Source organism: Rhinoraja longicauda, chromosome 27 (assembly GCF_053455715.1).
Source record: "Rhinoraja longicauda isolate Sanriku21f chromosome 27, sRhiLon1.1, whole genome shotgun sequence".
NCBI classification, from domain to species: Eukaryota; Metazoa; Chordata; class Chondrichthyes; order Rajiformes; family Arhynchobatidae; genus Rhinoraja; species Rhinoraja longicauda.
This window is the reverse complement of record NC_135979.1, coordinates 10758644-10776016: the sequence shown is the minus strand read 5'-3', so window position 1 is coordinate 10776016 and position 17373 is coordinate 10758644. Positions and strand designations below refer to the sequence as shown.

General features: G+C 43.6%; 1 protein-coding gene across 1 annotated transcript in view; it reads right to left on the bottom strand.

Annotated features, from left to right (window-relative positions):
* Positions 1 to 1673: 1673 nt before the first annotated feature.
* The window catches only part of ubxn11 (UBX domain protein 11), a 53668-nt gene continuing 37968 nt past the window's right edge, over positions 1674 to 17373 (bottom strand). The window contains 8 exon segments of the mRNA XM_078423332.1: positions 1674 to 2344; positions 2346 to 2472; positions 4730 to 4876; positions 6025 to 6095; positions 12441 to 12544; positions 15080 to 15227; positions 16177 to 16254; positions 16505 to 16722. Coding sequence (XP_078279458.1) covers positions 2294 to 2344; positions 2346 to 2472; positions 4730 to 4876; positions 6025 to 6095; positions 12441 to 12544; positions 15080 to 15227; positions 16177 to 16254; positions 16505 to 16722 — 944 coding nt within the window. The 3' untranslated portion in view covers positions 1674 to 2293.

Below are 17373 nucleotides of genomic sequence, written 5' to 3'. Positions count from 1 at the left end.
TCCCTTCTGTTGATGATAAATCAGAATGTGGCAGAAGGATAGGGTTGGTTCGTACACAAAAGGGCACAGTGCTGGAGTTAGAATCCACAAGCTCGTGAATAGAAACACAAAATACTGGAAGCACTCAGGCAGTATCTGAGGAAACATCCTCGCTGTATCCAGCTCATTGAGCCGCCAGAATTGTGTACATTTTAGTAAGACCACTTCCCACACGTCTAAACTACGTTTCGATACGTTTCAATAAAGTGTCCTCTTTTGCTAAACTCCGGGGGATACAAGCTCTGTTTGTCCAATTTCTCCTCAGAACACTTCCAAATTAAATAAATAGCAATGCATCTCACAGAATGCAAGCAGGACTGCTATATCTTTGTGTGTTACTTTAAGCCCAGCTGCAGTATGATGCCCAAGTCTGCACATCAGACTTTAGAAAAACCAAGGAGAGACTGGAAGAGGTTCACTTGCAGTGCAGGGGATGAAGGATCACATCTGGAGATGCTGCAATGGAACAGGTTCGCTTGCAGTGCAGGGGATGTAGGATCACATCTGGAGATGCTGGAATTGTTTCTGCACTTTACTGCTTTTACATGTTCTTTCAGGTTTTTGCCTCATTCATTTACCAACCAGATGGTTTCATCAATAATTTATCACCACAGCAACCATTCCATCACAGATATTCCATTTGTCCTTTCTATCACTTCCTTAGTTTAGTTTAGAGATTCAGCATGGAAACAGGCCCTTCAGTCCATCGAGTCTGCGCCAACCAGTGATCTCCGTACACTAGTCCTATCCTAAAGGCCAGGGACAATTTAAGAAGCCAATCAACCTATAAGAAGGGTCTCGACCGGAGCATCCAGAGAAAATCCATGTGGTCACAGGGAGAACGTACAAACTCTGTACAGACAGCACCCGTAGTCAGGAACAAACACGGGTCTCTGGCACTGTAAAGGAACAACTCTACAGCTGCGCCACAACTTGAAACCAATATGTTTTTTCTCCTTCCCAATTCTAATGAATAGTTAAGTATTAAGGTTAATAGTTCCTCTTTCCATAGATGCTGCTTCTTGACCGGCTGAATGTTTCCAAAAATTTTATTGCAAAATCAAAAAACCTTCCGTGTAGTGAGTAGTTACAATTTGGAACACATTGCTAATAGGATGGGAAACACAAATGAAACTGCAGCCTTCAAAGGAGACTTGGATAACTACTTGGAAAGAAAAGATTGCATTAATCCAGGGGGAAAAACATTGAGAAGATACTAATCGGACTGCCGTTTGAAGAGACAAGTGATGATTCAATGGGTGGAATAGTTTTCATCTGAGCTGAACTATACCAGGTGAATGCTAAGGAAAATATACATCCATAATTCAAAATCAATAGACTAAAGATGCTGGAAAGCTGAAATAAAAATAGCATCTGTGGAAAGAGAATTAAATGCTCAGAAGGAAACTGCTTCATTAGGACACAGTTCTGCAGCATTTTCTAATTTTATTCAAGAGCTTTACATTAACCTCTAGTTCTGTTCCTCTGAATCTGCCCCCTGAAATTAGATCTTTGACCTGCCTCATGGGACTAAATTCTGTTTTCTAAAAATGCGTAGGTGTTTTTCAGAACTTAATGGTGAACTTCCCCAGCTGGTATTAAATAATCCTTCAGACTTATTTTTCTCACTTTTATTTTTAGTTTGTACAATTTAGAAGAATATCCATTGTGTCTGTTTTAATCACAGTTAAAGGACACACATCATTTATTTCAACCAAATGTCTGATACCTGTTAAGTTGAAAGAGGAACTGCAGGCAGGTAGGTTAGTCCATTAGAGGTTTTGAAGAGTGAAGAAGGAATCAGGACTTCAAGCTGCCCGAAGGAAGACCATTTCAAACCAAGTTTATCAGTTGGAAATTTCACTGACTTCTGACCCTGCTTTCTGACTTTCTACATTTTTGTTGGGGGTCGGGTTAAGGGATCCTCACCTGAGCCTTCACTGGTGATATCACAGCACTACCAGGGCATTTAATCAAGTAATTGGCTAGTTAGGACATTTAAAATTATTCTTTTTAAACTGGGCCCATTCTCTGCACAGCCATTTAGAAGGGTAAAATACTACAGTACTTTCTAATTTTACAGTAGACTTTTGATAACATATTTTGGTGATTCTCCAGAGCCACACACACTGGACTCAGTTGCTGTGACCCACTCTCGGTATTAGTGGGTGGACGGCAGGCTTCTTTGATCAACTTGGTTTTAAGAGGAATTAAATCATCCATGTCTCGGCAGGAGCCCTTCACTCCTTGAGGTTTATTCCTTGCAAGGAGTGGCCATTTCTTGCTGTTGTCCAATGATCTGGGGGCCGATGTGGTCGTAGGATGAGGGTGGCGTTTGGAACGAGTCCACATTCCTTCAGCGTCTTGCTCTGGTCACTGTAGACTTTCTGGGGGAAGGTGCTGATAATGTCGTAATCAACCTGCTGCTCTCCCCTGCAACGTATCGAATGGCAGGAAGAATCTTAAAATCCTAGCACAGAATTTAGAAACCTCTGGACAATCCAGCCCAGTAATGAGAGATGCAGAGAAGATTCACCAGGGGTGGAAAATGCCAATTATAAGGAAACATTGAATGGGCAGGGGTTGTTTTCTTTAGAGCAGAGGAGGCCGAGGAGGAGGGAGGAGGGAGGAGGGGGGGGGGGGGGGGGGGTGAGGGAAGAACATGATCGAGATATACAAAATAATGAAGGACATGTCAAGATAATTAATAAGAGACTTTTCCCTCATAACTGAGATGTCAAAGTAGAAGATAAAGGGAGATGAGGTGGAGAAAGGATCTGTGCAGGAATCTAAAGGTGGTTGGAATCTGGAATATTGTATCAGAAGGGGTATTAACAATTTGCATGACAATGTTATTAATATCGTTTGCAGATGACAGTGTTGGTGGTGCAGTGGACAATGAAAGAGAGTAAGATTACAACAGGATCTTGATGAAATGGGCCAAGGAATGGCAGATGGAATTTTAGTAATTAAATATGAGGTGTAACAATTTGGTATGTTAAACCAGGGCAGGAATTACACAGTAAATGGCAGGGCTCTGGAGAGTGATGTACAACAGAGGGACCTTGGTACACAGTTCCCTGAAAATAATGACACAGGTAGACGGGATGGTGAAGAAGCAATTGGCATACTTGTCTTCATCGGTCAGGGTATTGGGTACAGGAATCAGGACACTGTGTGCAGCTGTACAAGTCATTTGTGAGACCCATTTGGAGTGTTGTCTGCACTTCTGGTTGCCAGGCACCAGGAAGGATGTCATTAAGCTGGAAAGGGTGCGGAAAAGTTTCACCAGGATGTTCCCAGGGCTGGTAAGCTTGAGTTATGAAGAGGAGCTGGAGAGACTGACCATTTTCCTTAGAGCTTAGGAGGCCGACCGGTGACCTTATTTAGATGTATAAAATCATGACGGGCACGGATAAAATGAATATCCAGTCTCATTGCCAGCATATGAGAGTTTAAAAATAGAGGGCAAATATTTAAGGTGAGATGGCAAAGATTTAAACGGGACTTGAGGGGTAACATTTTCACACCGAGGATGGTGTGTATATGGAATGAGCTGCCGGAGGAAGCTGTAGAATTAGGTCGGTGGGTACAATTACAATGTTCAACAGACATTTTACAGCACTTAGCTGTAGCCCTCAGTGTCGTGCTGTTTCATGGGCTCATTTATATACTTATTAAATCTTGCACTGCCTCCACCAACTCCTCATTCAATGCCTTCCAGAGTTCAACCGCTCTCTGAGTGATAATGAATCTTCCACAAGTCACCTTACTTCAACCATGCTTTTTGGTTTTAGACATCATCAAAAGGGATGACGTTTTTCACTTCCTACCCTCTCTGTGCCCCTCGTGATTTTGTTTATCACATTGCTACTTTTAGTGCTTTGCTACCACATTTCATGCAATAAAGAGACGACCTGTTTCAAACATCATTGGAGGATCCTGAGTTTGGGAAAGGTGTGATATAAATGCAAGCTTTTCTTTTCTAATCAGTGGATGGAAGAGTGAGTCTAGATATTTGTAACTAAAAGGATCAAAGGGTGTCTGTAGAGAGGAGAGTTGACCTGCACTTACGGGCAAGGGGTTGGTTATTGTTGTGAGTTGACCTGCACTTACGGGGAAGGGGTTGGTTATTGTTGTGAGTTGACCTGCACTTACGGGCAAGGGGTTGGTTATTGTTGTGAGTTGACCTGCACTTACGGGGAAGGGGTTGGTTATTGTTGTGAGTTGACCTGCACTTACGGGCAAGGGGTTGGTTATTGTTGTGAGTTCCAGTCCTCTCCGACTGTCATGGTCCCTTCCTTTCCCACCTTTCCTGGCGTAAACCCTCCATTTCCTGCCGTGGCTCACCTTTGTGCGTCCCGTATCTCTCTACCGCCATTCTGTTATTCAGTGCCACGGATCAATATCAACTTAACTTTGATAAATTCAATTGGCACTGAACTTTCTGGGGGAGTGAGGAGGAGTTCCACAACCCTTTGCCACAGCACATGAGTGGACTGGTCTGACTTTCTGGATGGATGTCCTTCCAGAGCAAATGGATTCTCTCTGTTAACTGTGTGGAATCCTTTAAACATCTTAACACATCCAGAACCATGTCTGTGGGGACTGCCAGCTTGTTCCTGCCGATCTAGGGTGTTCTGACACAAAAAGAGGCCGAGACTCAGGTTGCACTCTGCCAGCCTGTTACCTGCTCTGGTCCAGCCGAGTACGAAGATCTCCAATAGTCTCTGAGAAAAACATTTTCACGATGTACGTCATCTCTCCATTCTCTGATCTGATCCTGAGGGTGGCGATGTTCCTCGATCTTGGGGCAATTTCATCTTGGACCTCCAGCCTGTGATGAGGAAGAAAGGTATCATATGGTCTTTGTGAGTCAATACTTGAATATCGTATGGGACCATAACTGTATTAGGTAACCAGAATATCAGGTGAAGCCACGCTATAACATTTATATACACAGTATGTTTACAAACCCAGCAATTGGATTTTAAAAAAATTGCATTTAATGAGCAAATAGTATATAATCCACAATTCTCGGTATGTTTTTGAAACATTTGTGCACACTTCCTGTTGAAGATTCGCCATTTAAAAATTTGGACCTGGCACTTCCTGTCACAATTTATCCTAATATTGCCATCATTTCCCTGTTACATTTGCCCACTTAAACCCATCATCAAGTTGTTCTTTAATTAGTTGACTGACAGATATTTGAACAAAGGGCTGTGACCTCCAAATAAAATTAACAAATAATTCAACAAGGAGAACATCACATTGAACATAATTAACTATGCCTGCTTTTTAAGTGTCTCAAGCAGATAATTTTCATTTGTTATAAATCATTCCTGGTTTTTAATATGCACAGAACCTCATTGATCAGATGACATAGTTTACATGTGCTTCAGACCATGGGCCCCTGTGCACTTGGTGATACTGTGGTTTGGGATCAACCTTGGCCACAGAGTGGCGTCAGCCTACTCCACAGTTTGAAGATCTTTTTTTGGGTTATCCATGCACCAGTAGCCATGACCTCCCACAACCTCCCCCATCTCTATTCTTTGCCTTCCCCCCTCCTCTTCACACTTCAACAGTGCAGTCCTACATTCCATGGGTCAGCACATGAACCCCATTGCTGCTGCCTACCCAAAACGCAGTGCCAGTGAAGCACCCCGGACCTGCTTTAATGCTTCCTGCAGGCAATAGACTTGGATGTTCTGGAAGTCATGTTTTGGTAACTTCCAATTGAACGGTAGGGCTACACTGTGTGCATGTTTAGTACACCAGACATGATGGAAAGCCAATTTCCAGATACATGGTACATGCCAACATACGCCTGCTGTGGTACACGATTGATTCCAAGATGGAAATTGAAAGATTGGTCGGTCTGTGAATTCCAATCCTTCGCTTCCCCTGAAGAGCATCTCTTTGTCACCCCATTTGAATCAAACCAAACTTCTTCTGACCCCTTCTTTGCAAGCCCTGTACCTCTCTTTCAGTGCTTGTAGACATGGAGTTTCGATCAGCGTGATGCTTTCATCTGCTGCTTTGGGAGGCACCTTTAGGGAGAACAAAATGAAAAAAATTAGTCTAGAATAAGGACTCCCTCAGCCCACAGAGCCTCATCCTTAACAGCAGATGTATTTCGTAAATCCCAGTGGGCTGAGAGAGCTGCTGGGAAAATCCTATAGACAAGCAATGTTTAGCATTGGATGATTTCACTTTCACTGTGAAGGTACCAGCTCAAAAGTGGAATGGATGAAGCCTGCTGAAGCTAAGTCATTCACATTCAGTAAAAAACAAACTGTTGGAGGAACTCAACGGATCAGGCAGCATCTGGGGAGGCAGAGGCATAGCTGGTGCATCAGGCCTGACCAGGCAGGGCGTTGACCCAACACGTTGCTTATCTCTTTGCCTCTACAGATGCTGTCTGATCCGCTGAGCTCCTCCAGCAGTTTGTTTATCTTGTTTCCAAGCCTTTCGTGTTACCCTGATAGGATGGCCCAGAAACTCTGGGGTACATTGAAATGGATTTCAGCACGAAACAATCAAAAACATGGATGCTAAACCTGATTAAGTCTTATTTCAGGTTACTGTAGGATAGTAATTATCCTCCAGTTCCTACTTGTTTGACTGAGCACAAGCCACATTTGGTGGTGTCCTACAGTGCTCAACAACATGTTTGGACACCAGACTTGAGCTTCCCTTCCCTTGAAGTAGATTTTCATAACATAAACAAGACCAGCCTCAGCATAAATGAGATGGGGGCTGGTCTGTTGCCATGCAATTCAACATTTCTTTCAGATATCTTTAAAATCTTAACATTACTTGGATCTAATCATATCTGCCCCCTCCCCCCATCCTCCGCTGTAACTGAACCATCTTACCACAACTAGACAGAGGTCCGGAACTACTATCTACCTGTAGACCCTCCGACTATCTTTGATCGGACTTTACGGGCTTTATCTTGCACTAAACATTATTCACGTTATTCCCTTTATCATGTATCTACACACTGAATGGCTCGATTTGTAATTATGTATTGTCTTTCCGTTAAATGGTTAGCACCCATCAAAAAATTTTCACTGTACCTTGGTACACGGAACAAAAAACTAAACTAATTGTCCTTCAGAAGCCCCAATACTGGACATTGCATTGTATACCCCCTCACTGTGCCCTATCTATATCCACTCCCACTCCGTGCTGCTCAAAGTCCTGATCTTCAACTCCAAATTCTTCTTCTGCTTGCTCTGCTCTTCCAGAACTAATGGAACATATCTATGTGGAGACTTAAGAATATCAGCCCCATCTTATTGCAAAGTTGCCTTGGGACTCATCCAGAGTAGATTATTGCAGCGGGTGAACATGTATGGACCCAATAAGCCTTACTGAGGTAATACCTTTTGAAGCATGGATGCTTCCACCCCTGTGTTTACGGTTAAATAAATATCCCACCGATTGTTTTCCATCCCTACACTATGTTGGTCTTTCTCCTACTCTGTGCAGCATCGACACAGGGCAGTGTATTTGACGCTCCATCCCTCCCCAGTGAATCCCTCCTTGGGAAATCACCTGCTTCCAACTCGGGATTTCTCTTTGGGAAATTTAAAGATAATTAAAATTCCAATTACATTCAATTCCTGATGATCAACACCAGGAGGCAGTAATGACTCACTGGTAATCATGACAAGCTCAGCGAAACAGTACAAAGTCTGACCTTTGCAAAACTGCAGCAACTTACAAGCACAGGATGCAGACTGAAATATCATTTGAAGGTTACATATCAGGTAGTTGAGAATGAATTTCAGAATAGAATCCAAGTAAGATTTTTGGAGCATTAAATATTGACTGTCAGACACCCATAAATGATTCACAAACAGGAATCTAATCAAGAAAGGGACTGAGAGTTGGGTGAATGGGATTATGGTGGTGGTGGATACATGTAGATGTTTTTATCTATATATATTATGTCCTGGACTCCTGCATTTAATTGGAAGGGGGTGGAGGATTTAACTATACAATAGAGGTATGAAGGGATAAAATATCCCATCAATATAAATTAATTAATGTAACTACATGGAAGATAGATTGAATTAAAATACATTTATATGTTCACTTTCACATTTTCAGGAAGCCCCAACATGCTTCACAGGCTATAAATTACTTCGTAGTTGTAGTCATTTTCTTCACTGTGGAACGTTGCAGCCAATTTCATCTACATGATGGCGCAGATATGCAAGCCTTTTTTAAATTTCTCATCTGAATCTCTGTGCCTTCAATAACATGGGGCTCTCTCAGTGCTACACAGGAATACCTGACTGGATTTTGTCTTCAGTAACCTGGAATGGTGCTCGAAAGCCACAAACATATAGATCAAGAGTTGAGAGTGGTTTATCAAAAAAAACTGCAGGTGCAGGAAATGTAAAATGAAAATGTTGAAATACTCAGCAGGTCAAGCCACATCTGAGAGAAGAGAACTTATTGTTTCATGAACTCAAAAAGAGACAAGAATTTTCACTCGCTTGTTGTCTCATTTCCAGTTCTAACAAAGTGTTGACCTGAAACATTAACTCTGTTTCTCTTCCCACGGTTGCAATCTGACCCGTTGAGTGTATCCAGCATTTTCTGTTTTTTTTAAATATGGAGTGATATGAACTAACTCAAGCATACCTGACTCCAAACACATTCAGAGTAGATGTAGGAAATGTTGTCCACTTGCAAGTGGTTTGAGATCACCAATGGTCATGGACACTGTGATGTCTGTTTGGTCGGTTAGTCATTTGATGATGTTATTCACCAGCGCTGAGAGGGAAATGAAAATGAATCTGCTGCACATTGTGTGCAGTGGGATTTCCTGTACAGAGCTTCTCTCATTTATATTTAGTATTCTGGTGTTAGATTTCTTATTGTCAACTGATCATAAATAAGCCTTCATTTTTGATGTGGAATGAGCTATGACAAGCTATAATCCACAATCTATAATTCCTCTGACTGTCATAGTGGGGCTGGTTCATCTTCTCCAGATCACAGAACAATGGAAGATAAAAGCAGAGTGCTTGTAATTACTATAAATATGACGATCTGATCAATGGTATACTGGTTTCAGTAAACTAACATGGAGTCATAGAGTTGTACAGCGTGGAAACAGGCCCTTCGGCCCAACTTGCCCATGCCAACCAACATGCCCCTTCTACACCAGTCCTACTTGCCCGTGCTTGGCCTATATCCTCATAAACCTATCTTATCCATGTACCTGTCCAAATGTCTCTTAAACAGGGCACTATTTTCTCCACACCTGGTGTGGGCAGGGTTTAGGAGAGATGGGAAAGAGTTCCATCCTGCAGATAAAACATTAAGCCAAGGCCCCACCCAAAGTTAAATATTCCAAGGCAGTAATTCAAAGAAGAGTGGGGAAATTCACCTCGATGCCCTGAGTCACATTCATATCTCAACTCATTTAACTGGAAAGCAGGTAAACTGGCCACTTATCTCATTGCTCTTTGCAGGAGTTTGGCAAGTGCGAATAACCTGCATTAAAACAACAACTACATTGAAAAAAACAAATAAATTGTCTATGAAGAACTTTGGGACATGCTGAGCTTGTGACAGGTGCAGTGTAAAATGAAACCAATGTGAATATACTGCACGTGTGAGGAAAGATGGTGACTGTTAACAGACTGTACAACCATGGAGGGCATCACAGACCACAAGGAGCTGCAACTCTCTACTTAGCTTCACCATCTCCAGGGCGGCATGGTGGCACAGTGGTAGAGTTGCTGCCTTAAAGCGCCAGAGACCTGGGCTCGATCCTGACTACAGATGCCTGTCTGTGCGGAGTTTGTACGTTCTCCCTGTTTGTACGTTCTCCAGAGATCTTGGGGCACAGATCAAGTCCAGGAACCTTGGGCTATTTTTCCTTTAAGGGCCTGTCCCACTTAGGTGATTTTTTAGGCGACTGCCGGCGACTGTCATAGTTGTAGCAGGTCGCCGAAAAACCGGCGACTGGACCCCCCCCCCCCCCACGACAATGTCTACGACAAGCTACAACAACCTACCACCTAGTCGACGTCAAGCTACGGCAAGCTACCGACAGCCGGCGGCCAATCGCCGCGAGTTGGACGTCCACCTATGACCGCACCTACAACATACAGAGGCGACAACCTACGATAACCGAAGTCAACCTATGTCCCCCCTCGACAAGCTACAACAGGCTACGACAACTGAAGACAATTCACGTAATTTTCACCTCCGGTTTTGATGCCGGTCGGTACCTGTCGCCGGTTGACATAGGTGGTCGCCAATGGAATTCACCGAAGTCAGCACCGGCGACAACCTACGTCACCTGGCGACAACCTACGACACCTGGCGACAACCTACGACAGTGCCCACGTCAGGAGACGTCAAGCTACGCTCATTGGCGTCAAACCCACTGTCACCGAAATTTTTTCAACATTCTGAAAATCCAGCAGCGACCAGAAAGACGCTACGACTCTTTGGACTGTCATAGTTGTAGCAGGTCGCCGAAAAACCGGCGACTGGACCCCCCCCCCCCCCCACGACAATGTCTACGACAAGCTACAACAACCTACCACCTAGTCGACGTCAAGCTACGGCAAGCTACCGACAGCCGGCGGCCAATCGCCGCGAGTTGGACGTCCACCTATGACCGCACCTACAACATACAGAGGCGACAACCTACGATAACCGAAGTCAACCTATGTCCCCCCTCGACAAGCTACAACAGGCTACGACAACTGAAGACAATTCACGTAATTTTCACCTCCGGTTTTGATGCCGGTCGGTACCTGTCGCCGGTTGACATAGGTGGTCGCCAATGGAATTCACCGAAGTCAGCACCGGCGACAACCTACGTCACCTGGCGACAACCTACGACACCTGGCGACAACCTACGACAGTGCCCACGTCAGGAGACGTCAAGCTACGCTCATTGGCGTCAAACCCACTGTCACCGAAATTTTTTCAACATTCTGAAAATCCAGCAGCGACCAGAAAGACGCTACGACTCTTTGGAGACGACTCACGGCCATACAGGCGACCGTGTGGCGACAGCCTAGCCTAAAATATAGCCTAACTGAGACAGGCCCTTAATAAAATAACCTCGAGGTGGCTCAAGGTTGACCTTGAGGTTTAACTTTGAGATTTAAATAACCTCAAGGCTGCTGTGGACAATGAGAGCCTCCCCTTCATTGCTGCTGTAGTCTCGAATCAACTAAAGCATCATGGGCCACGATTTACTGACCAGTCTTCCTCTACAGATTGACCGTGGAGAGAGTTAACAACTTTAAGTTCCTAGACGTGCAAATCTCTGAAGATCTGTTCTGAACCTAGCACATTAATGTAATCATAAACAAAGCCCACCAATGCTTCTACTTCCTTAGAAGACAGAAGATTTGGTATGTCAATGAACATTCCCTTGAACTTCTACAAGTGGAGAGCATAGAGAGTAGGGAGATTACAGCGAGTGGGAGACATTACCCAGTCAATTAACTCCCCATCATTGAAGGGATTTATAGAAGGCACTGCCTCAAAAAGACAGCCAATATTATCAAAAACCCACATCATCCTGGCCATACTCTTATTTCACTTTGACCTTCAGGAAGAAGGTTCAGTAGTGTGAAAACTGTGGCCACTAGTTTCAAGAATAGCTACTTCCCAACAACCATCAGGCTCTTGAACACTACACAATGCTAACCTCAACTATGAACTTCCATGGACTGTTTTTGGTTTCACTGAGAATTTGGGGTTTGTTTTGCACTAGTATTGTGCTTATTAATTTATTGATTTTTTTTTCATTATATTTTATCCATGTGAATTGTGTTTATGGGCTTGTAGTACTCTGCAAGTAGGAAGGTTATTGTTCTGTGCAGGAAGGACCTGCAGATGCTGGTTTAAACCGATGATAGACACAAAATGCTGGAGTAACTCAGCGGAACAGGCAGCATCTCTGGAGAGAGGGAATAGATAACGTTTCAGGTCGGGACCCTTTAAACTAGGGTAAAGGGGAAGAAGAGAAATAAATGGCGATGTAGCGAGATATAGATCATGCAAAAAAGTAACAATGATAAAGTAAACGGGCCGCTGCTAGCTGTTCGCTAAGTGAGAACGAGAAGCTGGTATGACTTGGGTGGGGGAGGGAGGAAATGCAGGAGTCACTTGAAGTTAGTGAAATCAATATTCATACCTTTGGGCTGTAAGCTGCCCAAGTGAAAGTATTGTTGTTAAGCATTTAATAGTTCTGTTGTTGGTACATATGATAATTAAACATTCTTGACTCTCTCGACTCTTAATTTTAGTTTGTCGAGCCTGTTTTACAATTCTGTTCCCACGTCTGACCCCGTTTTGCACAGAGTGGCTGAATGGGACTTTCCCCACCACCCAGTTACCTGCAGCAGGGCTTTGATCTCTCCCCTGATGTCAAACACCTTCCCAGAGCGGATGACAGATCTAGGTAGGTTGTTCAGAAATTGCTCCACTGATAGCTGCTGACCTTCAAAACAAGACGTACAGGGTTTTTATCTGTTTCACAAGGATGGCATTTCCCCCTCTCCTCCCTACAGGATTTACCACAGACTGTGCCTAATTTGAAGCCAGGTGTCCATGGATAATACAGTCTCCTGAACCCATCATCCTTCATAATGCAACCATTCAATCCAACATTCACCCCGTGGATACACACTCCCACCTTCATCTCCCACAAATCCCACCGTCATCCTGCACTGATACAGTGCCATCTTTGTCACCTCCTTGCCTCCCCCTTGAGAGAGGGATGCTCTCTGTGACGCGGCGCAGTGGCACAGCTAATGAAGCCGCTGCCTCACGGCTCCACTGTCTATGGTTCCACCCTGACCTCAGGTGCTGTCTGTGGGGAGTTTGCATCTTCCCTCTGTGACTATGGGTTGGCTCCGGGTACACCAATTTTCTTCCACATCCCAAAGGCGTTTGGATGCAAGTAGGTGAGTGATAAAATGTGAGGGTCGAGAAGGGTAGAATTGACAAGGTCTTTGGATGAACAAGATGGGATTGGTGCAAAGGGATGCTTGATTGTTGTGTATGGGCTAAAGGGTCTGTTTCTGTGCTGCATGAATCCATAATGCCTGTGCAGGTGTTGATCTGAATGGTTTGAACTTTGTTGAAACAAATACCACCTGTGCCCACATCAGAACCAGCCTGTTAAACATGAACCAAACCAGTAGCATGAATTCTGCTCAATTGAACAGAACTGTACTGATCTAAAATACAAGATTAAGGAGTGCATGTGCCTTCATGTGGTCTTCCTTTCAGTTTGGTGTCATTTACTTTCCATGCATTGAGCCGGTAGTTGGTTGGGGGAAACTACAGAGCCTCGTTCAGACCTGTTGCTGGCCCAGCCAGAGACTTGCAGTTCTTCCCCAGCCTAATCCTCAAGACCTGTAATTATCCCGTCTATCTCCAGTCTTCACGAGCTATGATTCTTCCCACTCCGCCGAGGAGCACATTACCCGCAGTCCAACCCTTGGGCATATAATGGCAACACCTCGCCCACCCACCCATGTTTGGAACAACACCCCCACCCAACATGACGCTGCTACTCAAATTCACCAACCAACCATTTCCTGACCCTCTACCCTGTTATCTCCATAACCACACTTTAATCTCTCAGATATCCGAGTTCCTCCCTCGGCCAGATACCCTGTGACCCACAGTGCCCTCATCTCCACTATCAAAGACTTGTGGCCCATCACCTAGTGCACCAACTGCACGACCAGTTACTTAATTTCAGTAACTGGAATTATTAAATCAGATTTTTCCCAAAGCTTCCCATCTACTTGTCATACTGTTGCACCCCACTACTTTCTCTTTGCTCCCGAGTGGATAATGGACCTCTCCCGTTTTCTACTGATCCTTTTGGTATTGGAAGTCCACCTGCTCATCACTCCAGGATGGCTCGCCCTGATCTGTGCTCCTTGATTTCTTGGCAAAGTGTTCTCTAACATCCCCTTTTTTTTTAGAGATGCAGCGCAGAAACAGGCCCTTCGGCCCACCGGGTCCGCGCTGCCCAGCGATCCCCGCACACACTAACACCATCCTACACCCACTAGGGACAATTTTTATTTATTTTTTTACATTTGCCCAGCCAATTAACCTACATACCTGTACGTCCAATTCCTCTGCAGATACATCTACCTTTGGCTGCACTATTTTGAGAATCTCATGCTACATATATTTTACTTGCTGTTCCACAGCTATTGTGCACCTATTGCTGGTGGACATTTGCACATCCTGGCTTTCAAAAAAACATTTATAAACCTCTTGTTTTTGTTACATAGGTGATCCACTGTTAGCGTGGACTCAGTGGGCCGAAGGGCCCGTTTCTGCGTTGTATCTCTAATTTTCTAAAACCTAAAGATTTTTGCCTTTGGGGCCGCACCTGAAAGACTGGATTCTCAGAGACACGAAATCGGACTTTACCACACTCATACAGAGGCCGTACAAACAAGGGCCAATTTAAAGCCTCACACTTTGAAGGATAGCTGGCAAGGTGGCAAAGTCTAGAGTCTTATTAGTTGGAAACAATTTAAAGTGTTTACTTTTCTGGGTAGGGAAATTCATGCAGTGTGTATGTTAGGCTCACAGATAACAAACAGGAAGTATAACACTACAGATGGTGTAGGTGACTCAGGGAGTGTGACAAGTGTATAATTTGCACACAGGCATAACTGGTAATCAGTAACCTGTTTGCCACTGTCCATTTTCTTCTAAGTTGATTGCATGCTAAATTGAATTTCACCTCACTCAATTTGGTGCATATCTGCGGGCATGTGGGAGTTAACGTGAGAATTTAAATCGCTCAGGCTAACCCAAGATATTATTGACAACCTTACTAAAAAAAAATTGTGGTATGCGTGGCAAGAAAAAGACATGCCCATTGAAAACACAATTAGTGGGTGTGTTGCCTGCCAGGAGGCAATGTGTGGGGTTTTCCCATTGCCTGCCTCCAGTGGGTGAAAGGCTAAGGTTTTTACAGTTGCAGTCATCTACTTACCTGAAACTTCACTTGTCTCCTGCACAAACTTAAAATCTTGCTCTTTGGAGCCTATGTAACCAAGATATCCATCTACTTTTTGTCCCACACCAGGGAATTCCACACGTTCTCGTCTATCCCTGAAGATCACATCCCGTTTATCAGTCACCTGGACAAACCGCAAAGCACAAAGACAACTGTAGGTTAACTAAGGCCTCATTGTATTTAAGATATCAATTACAGTCTATTATTAACATAAATTACACTCCTCACCAGGAACACACAGCTGCCAATCTTACCTTCTGGCAGATCCCATAATCTCATAGAGGCACAAGGAACTGCAGATGCTGGTTTACAAAAAAGGCCCAAAGTGCTGGAGTAACTCAGTGAGTCAGGCAGCATCTCTGGAGAACCAGCTTCTGCTGTCTAAAGAAGGGTCGGGACCCTTCTCTAGACTGTTTTTGGGTAGAGACCCTTCTTTAGACTGCAGATGCTGGTTTATAAAAAAGACAAAGTGCTGAGATAACTCAGTGTTTCAGGCTGCCTGGCTGTGTCTTTTTTTCCCTCATAATCTAATCCTTTCCTAATCTCATCAACCATACAATCCCAAAACTGCCCTGGCTCATTGATAACTTTCAGATCCATTGTTGCCCCTCCAATAACTACTAATAAACCAGCGTCTGTAATATCTGGTTAGTGAGCTGGCCCCAGAATCTCTCTGAGGTCTAGTATTCTCTAGTCAGTAATCTCAACATTGAGCCATCTTAACTCAATGGACACTCCTGCTTATCCCACCTGCCTATACGAGAAAATGAATGAATTCTACCCTCCTCCAAAACATAGTATCCATCCCTACAATCAATGCTATGAACAATTAATTTTCCAATTTCAGGTAACCTATTCTAAAGATGGCCAGCACACGGCTGGCCATAAACTACTTGGCATTAACATGCTTCAGGATAGCTCAAAGGTGTGAAAAGTGCTGTATATTCTGTGTTCCCAACTAACCATTCTTGCAACGTCAGCCTAAAGGAGTAAATAAACTCCTTTTGTTTTTGGTGCTGCTTTATCAAGTACATTTATATTTTACAATAATATTTATTTCTTCGGGTTTTTACCTTGATTGGAATTCCATTTGGAAATCTGATCTGCAGTTCTGAAGGGAAATATCCATCCATGATATCCTGCATACAACGCTAAAAATCAAACAGTTTAGAAAGTAAGAGATCTGTTTACATAAAATTGTCTTGTGGAATTCAGATTGGATATGATGGCCAAAATAAAGTTAAATCCTCTATCTAAGGAAGAGCCAACATAATCTCTGGAGCTCACACAGTGTAATCAATAAAGATACACCTTGTATATAGGATTACAAGGCATTTAGCTCATGTACAATCATCAATGCATTTGGCTCATGGTACCTACTGCTTAAGGTGTCTGCGTTACCTGTGTTGAAGGCTGGCTGAATGATCTGAATGGACCATTAAACATCACTATCCCATTTTGGAACAGAGTGAGGAGTATGGGATCAGGTCTCTTTAGCCGAGCTCCTCCTGTGACGTGCTCAACAGCAGCTTCCCCTTCACCCGCCAGAATATTCAGATCTTTGATATTTTGTAGAACCAAATCAAAATTTATTTGAGAATATTTTGTCGTGGCATCACCTGTAAATATAAACAAAGTCGCCAAACAGTTTGAAAGAGAGTGCAAGTATCACCACCTATTTAATAGACCATGGGTAATACAGTAAAGGGGAAACATATCAAAATGGTTTGCAAATTTCTATGCCATTCAGTGTAATGGATTTTCATTTCCTCAGTGATTCTTAGACACAAACATCACACAGAACTCCGAGTGGAGGAAAGAAATTTGAGTGGAGGTTGGAACAGTCAGGAGTGTTTTGATACCCAAGGATGTGGATAGAGAGCAGCAAGGCAAATGAACAGGGAGTTCCCAAGAATACAGACTCATGACTGAGAGGAAGCCCACAGATCTGAGAACAATAGAAACAGACAATAGCCCAGAGTGGAAGAGCAAAGGCGAAAGGTTAGTGAGTAAAGCTGGAGGAGATGCCAAAGGTATTGCCCGAAGCCATGAAGGAATATGAAAGAGAACATAAATGATCTACACAGGCAAATATGTCAATAGAAGTTGTCATGGTTGAGGCCAATAGTCTTGTGAGATAGACAAGCAAAACTTATTTCAGTGGTAGGTTGTTGGAGAAGATTCTGCAGAACAATATTTATGTTCATTTGAAAAGCCAGGGACTGATTTGGAGGAGTTGGCATGATCTTGTACAGGGGAGAATCATGTCT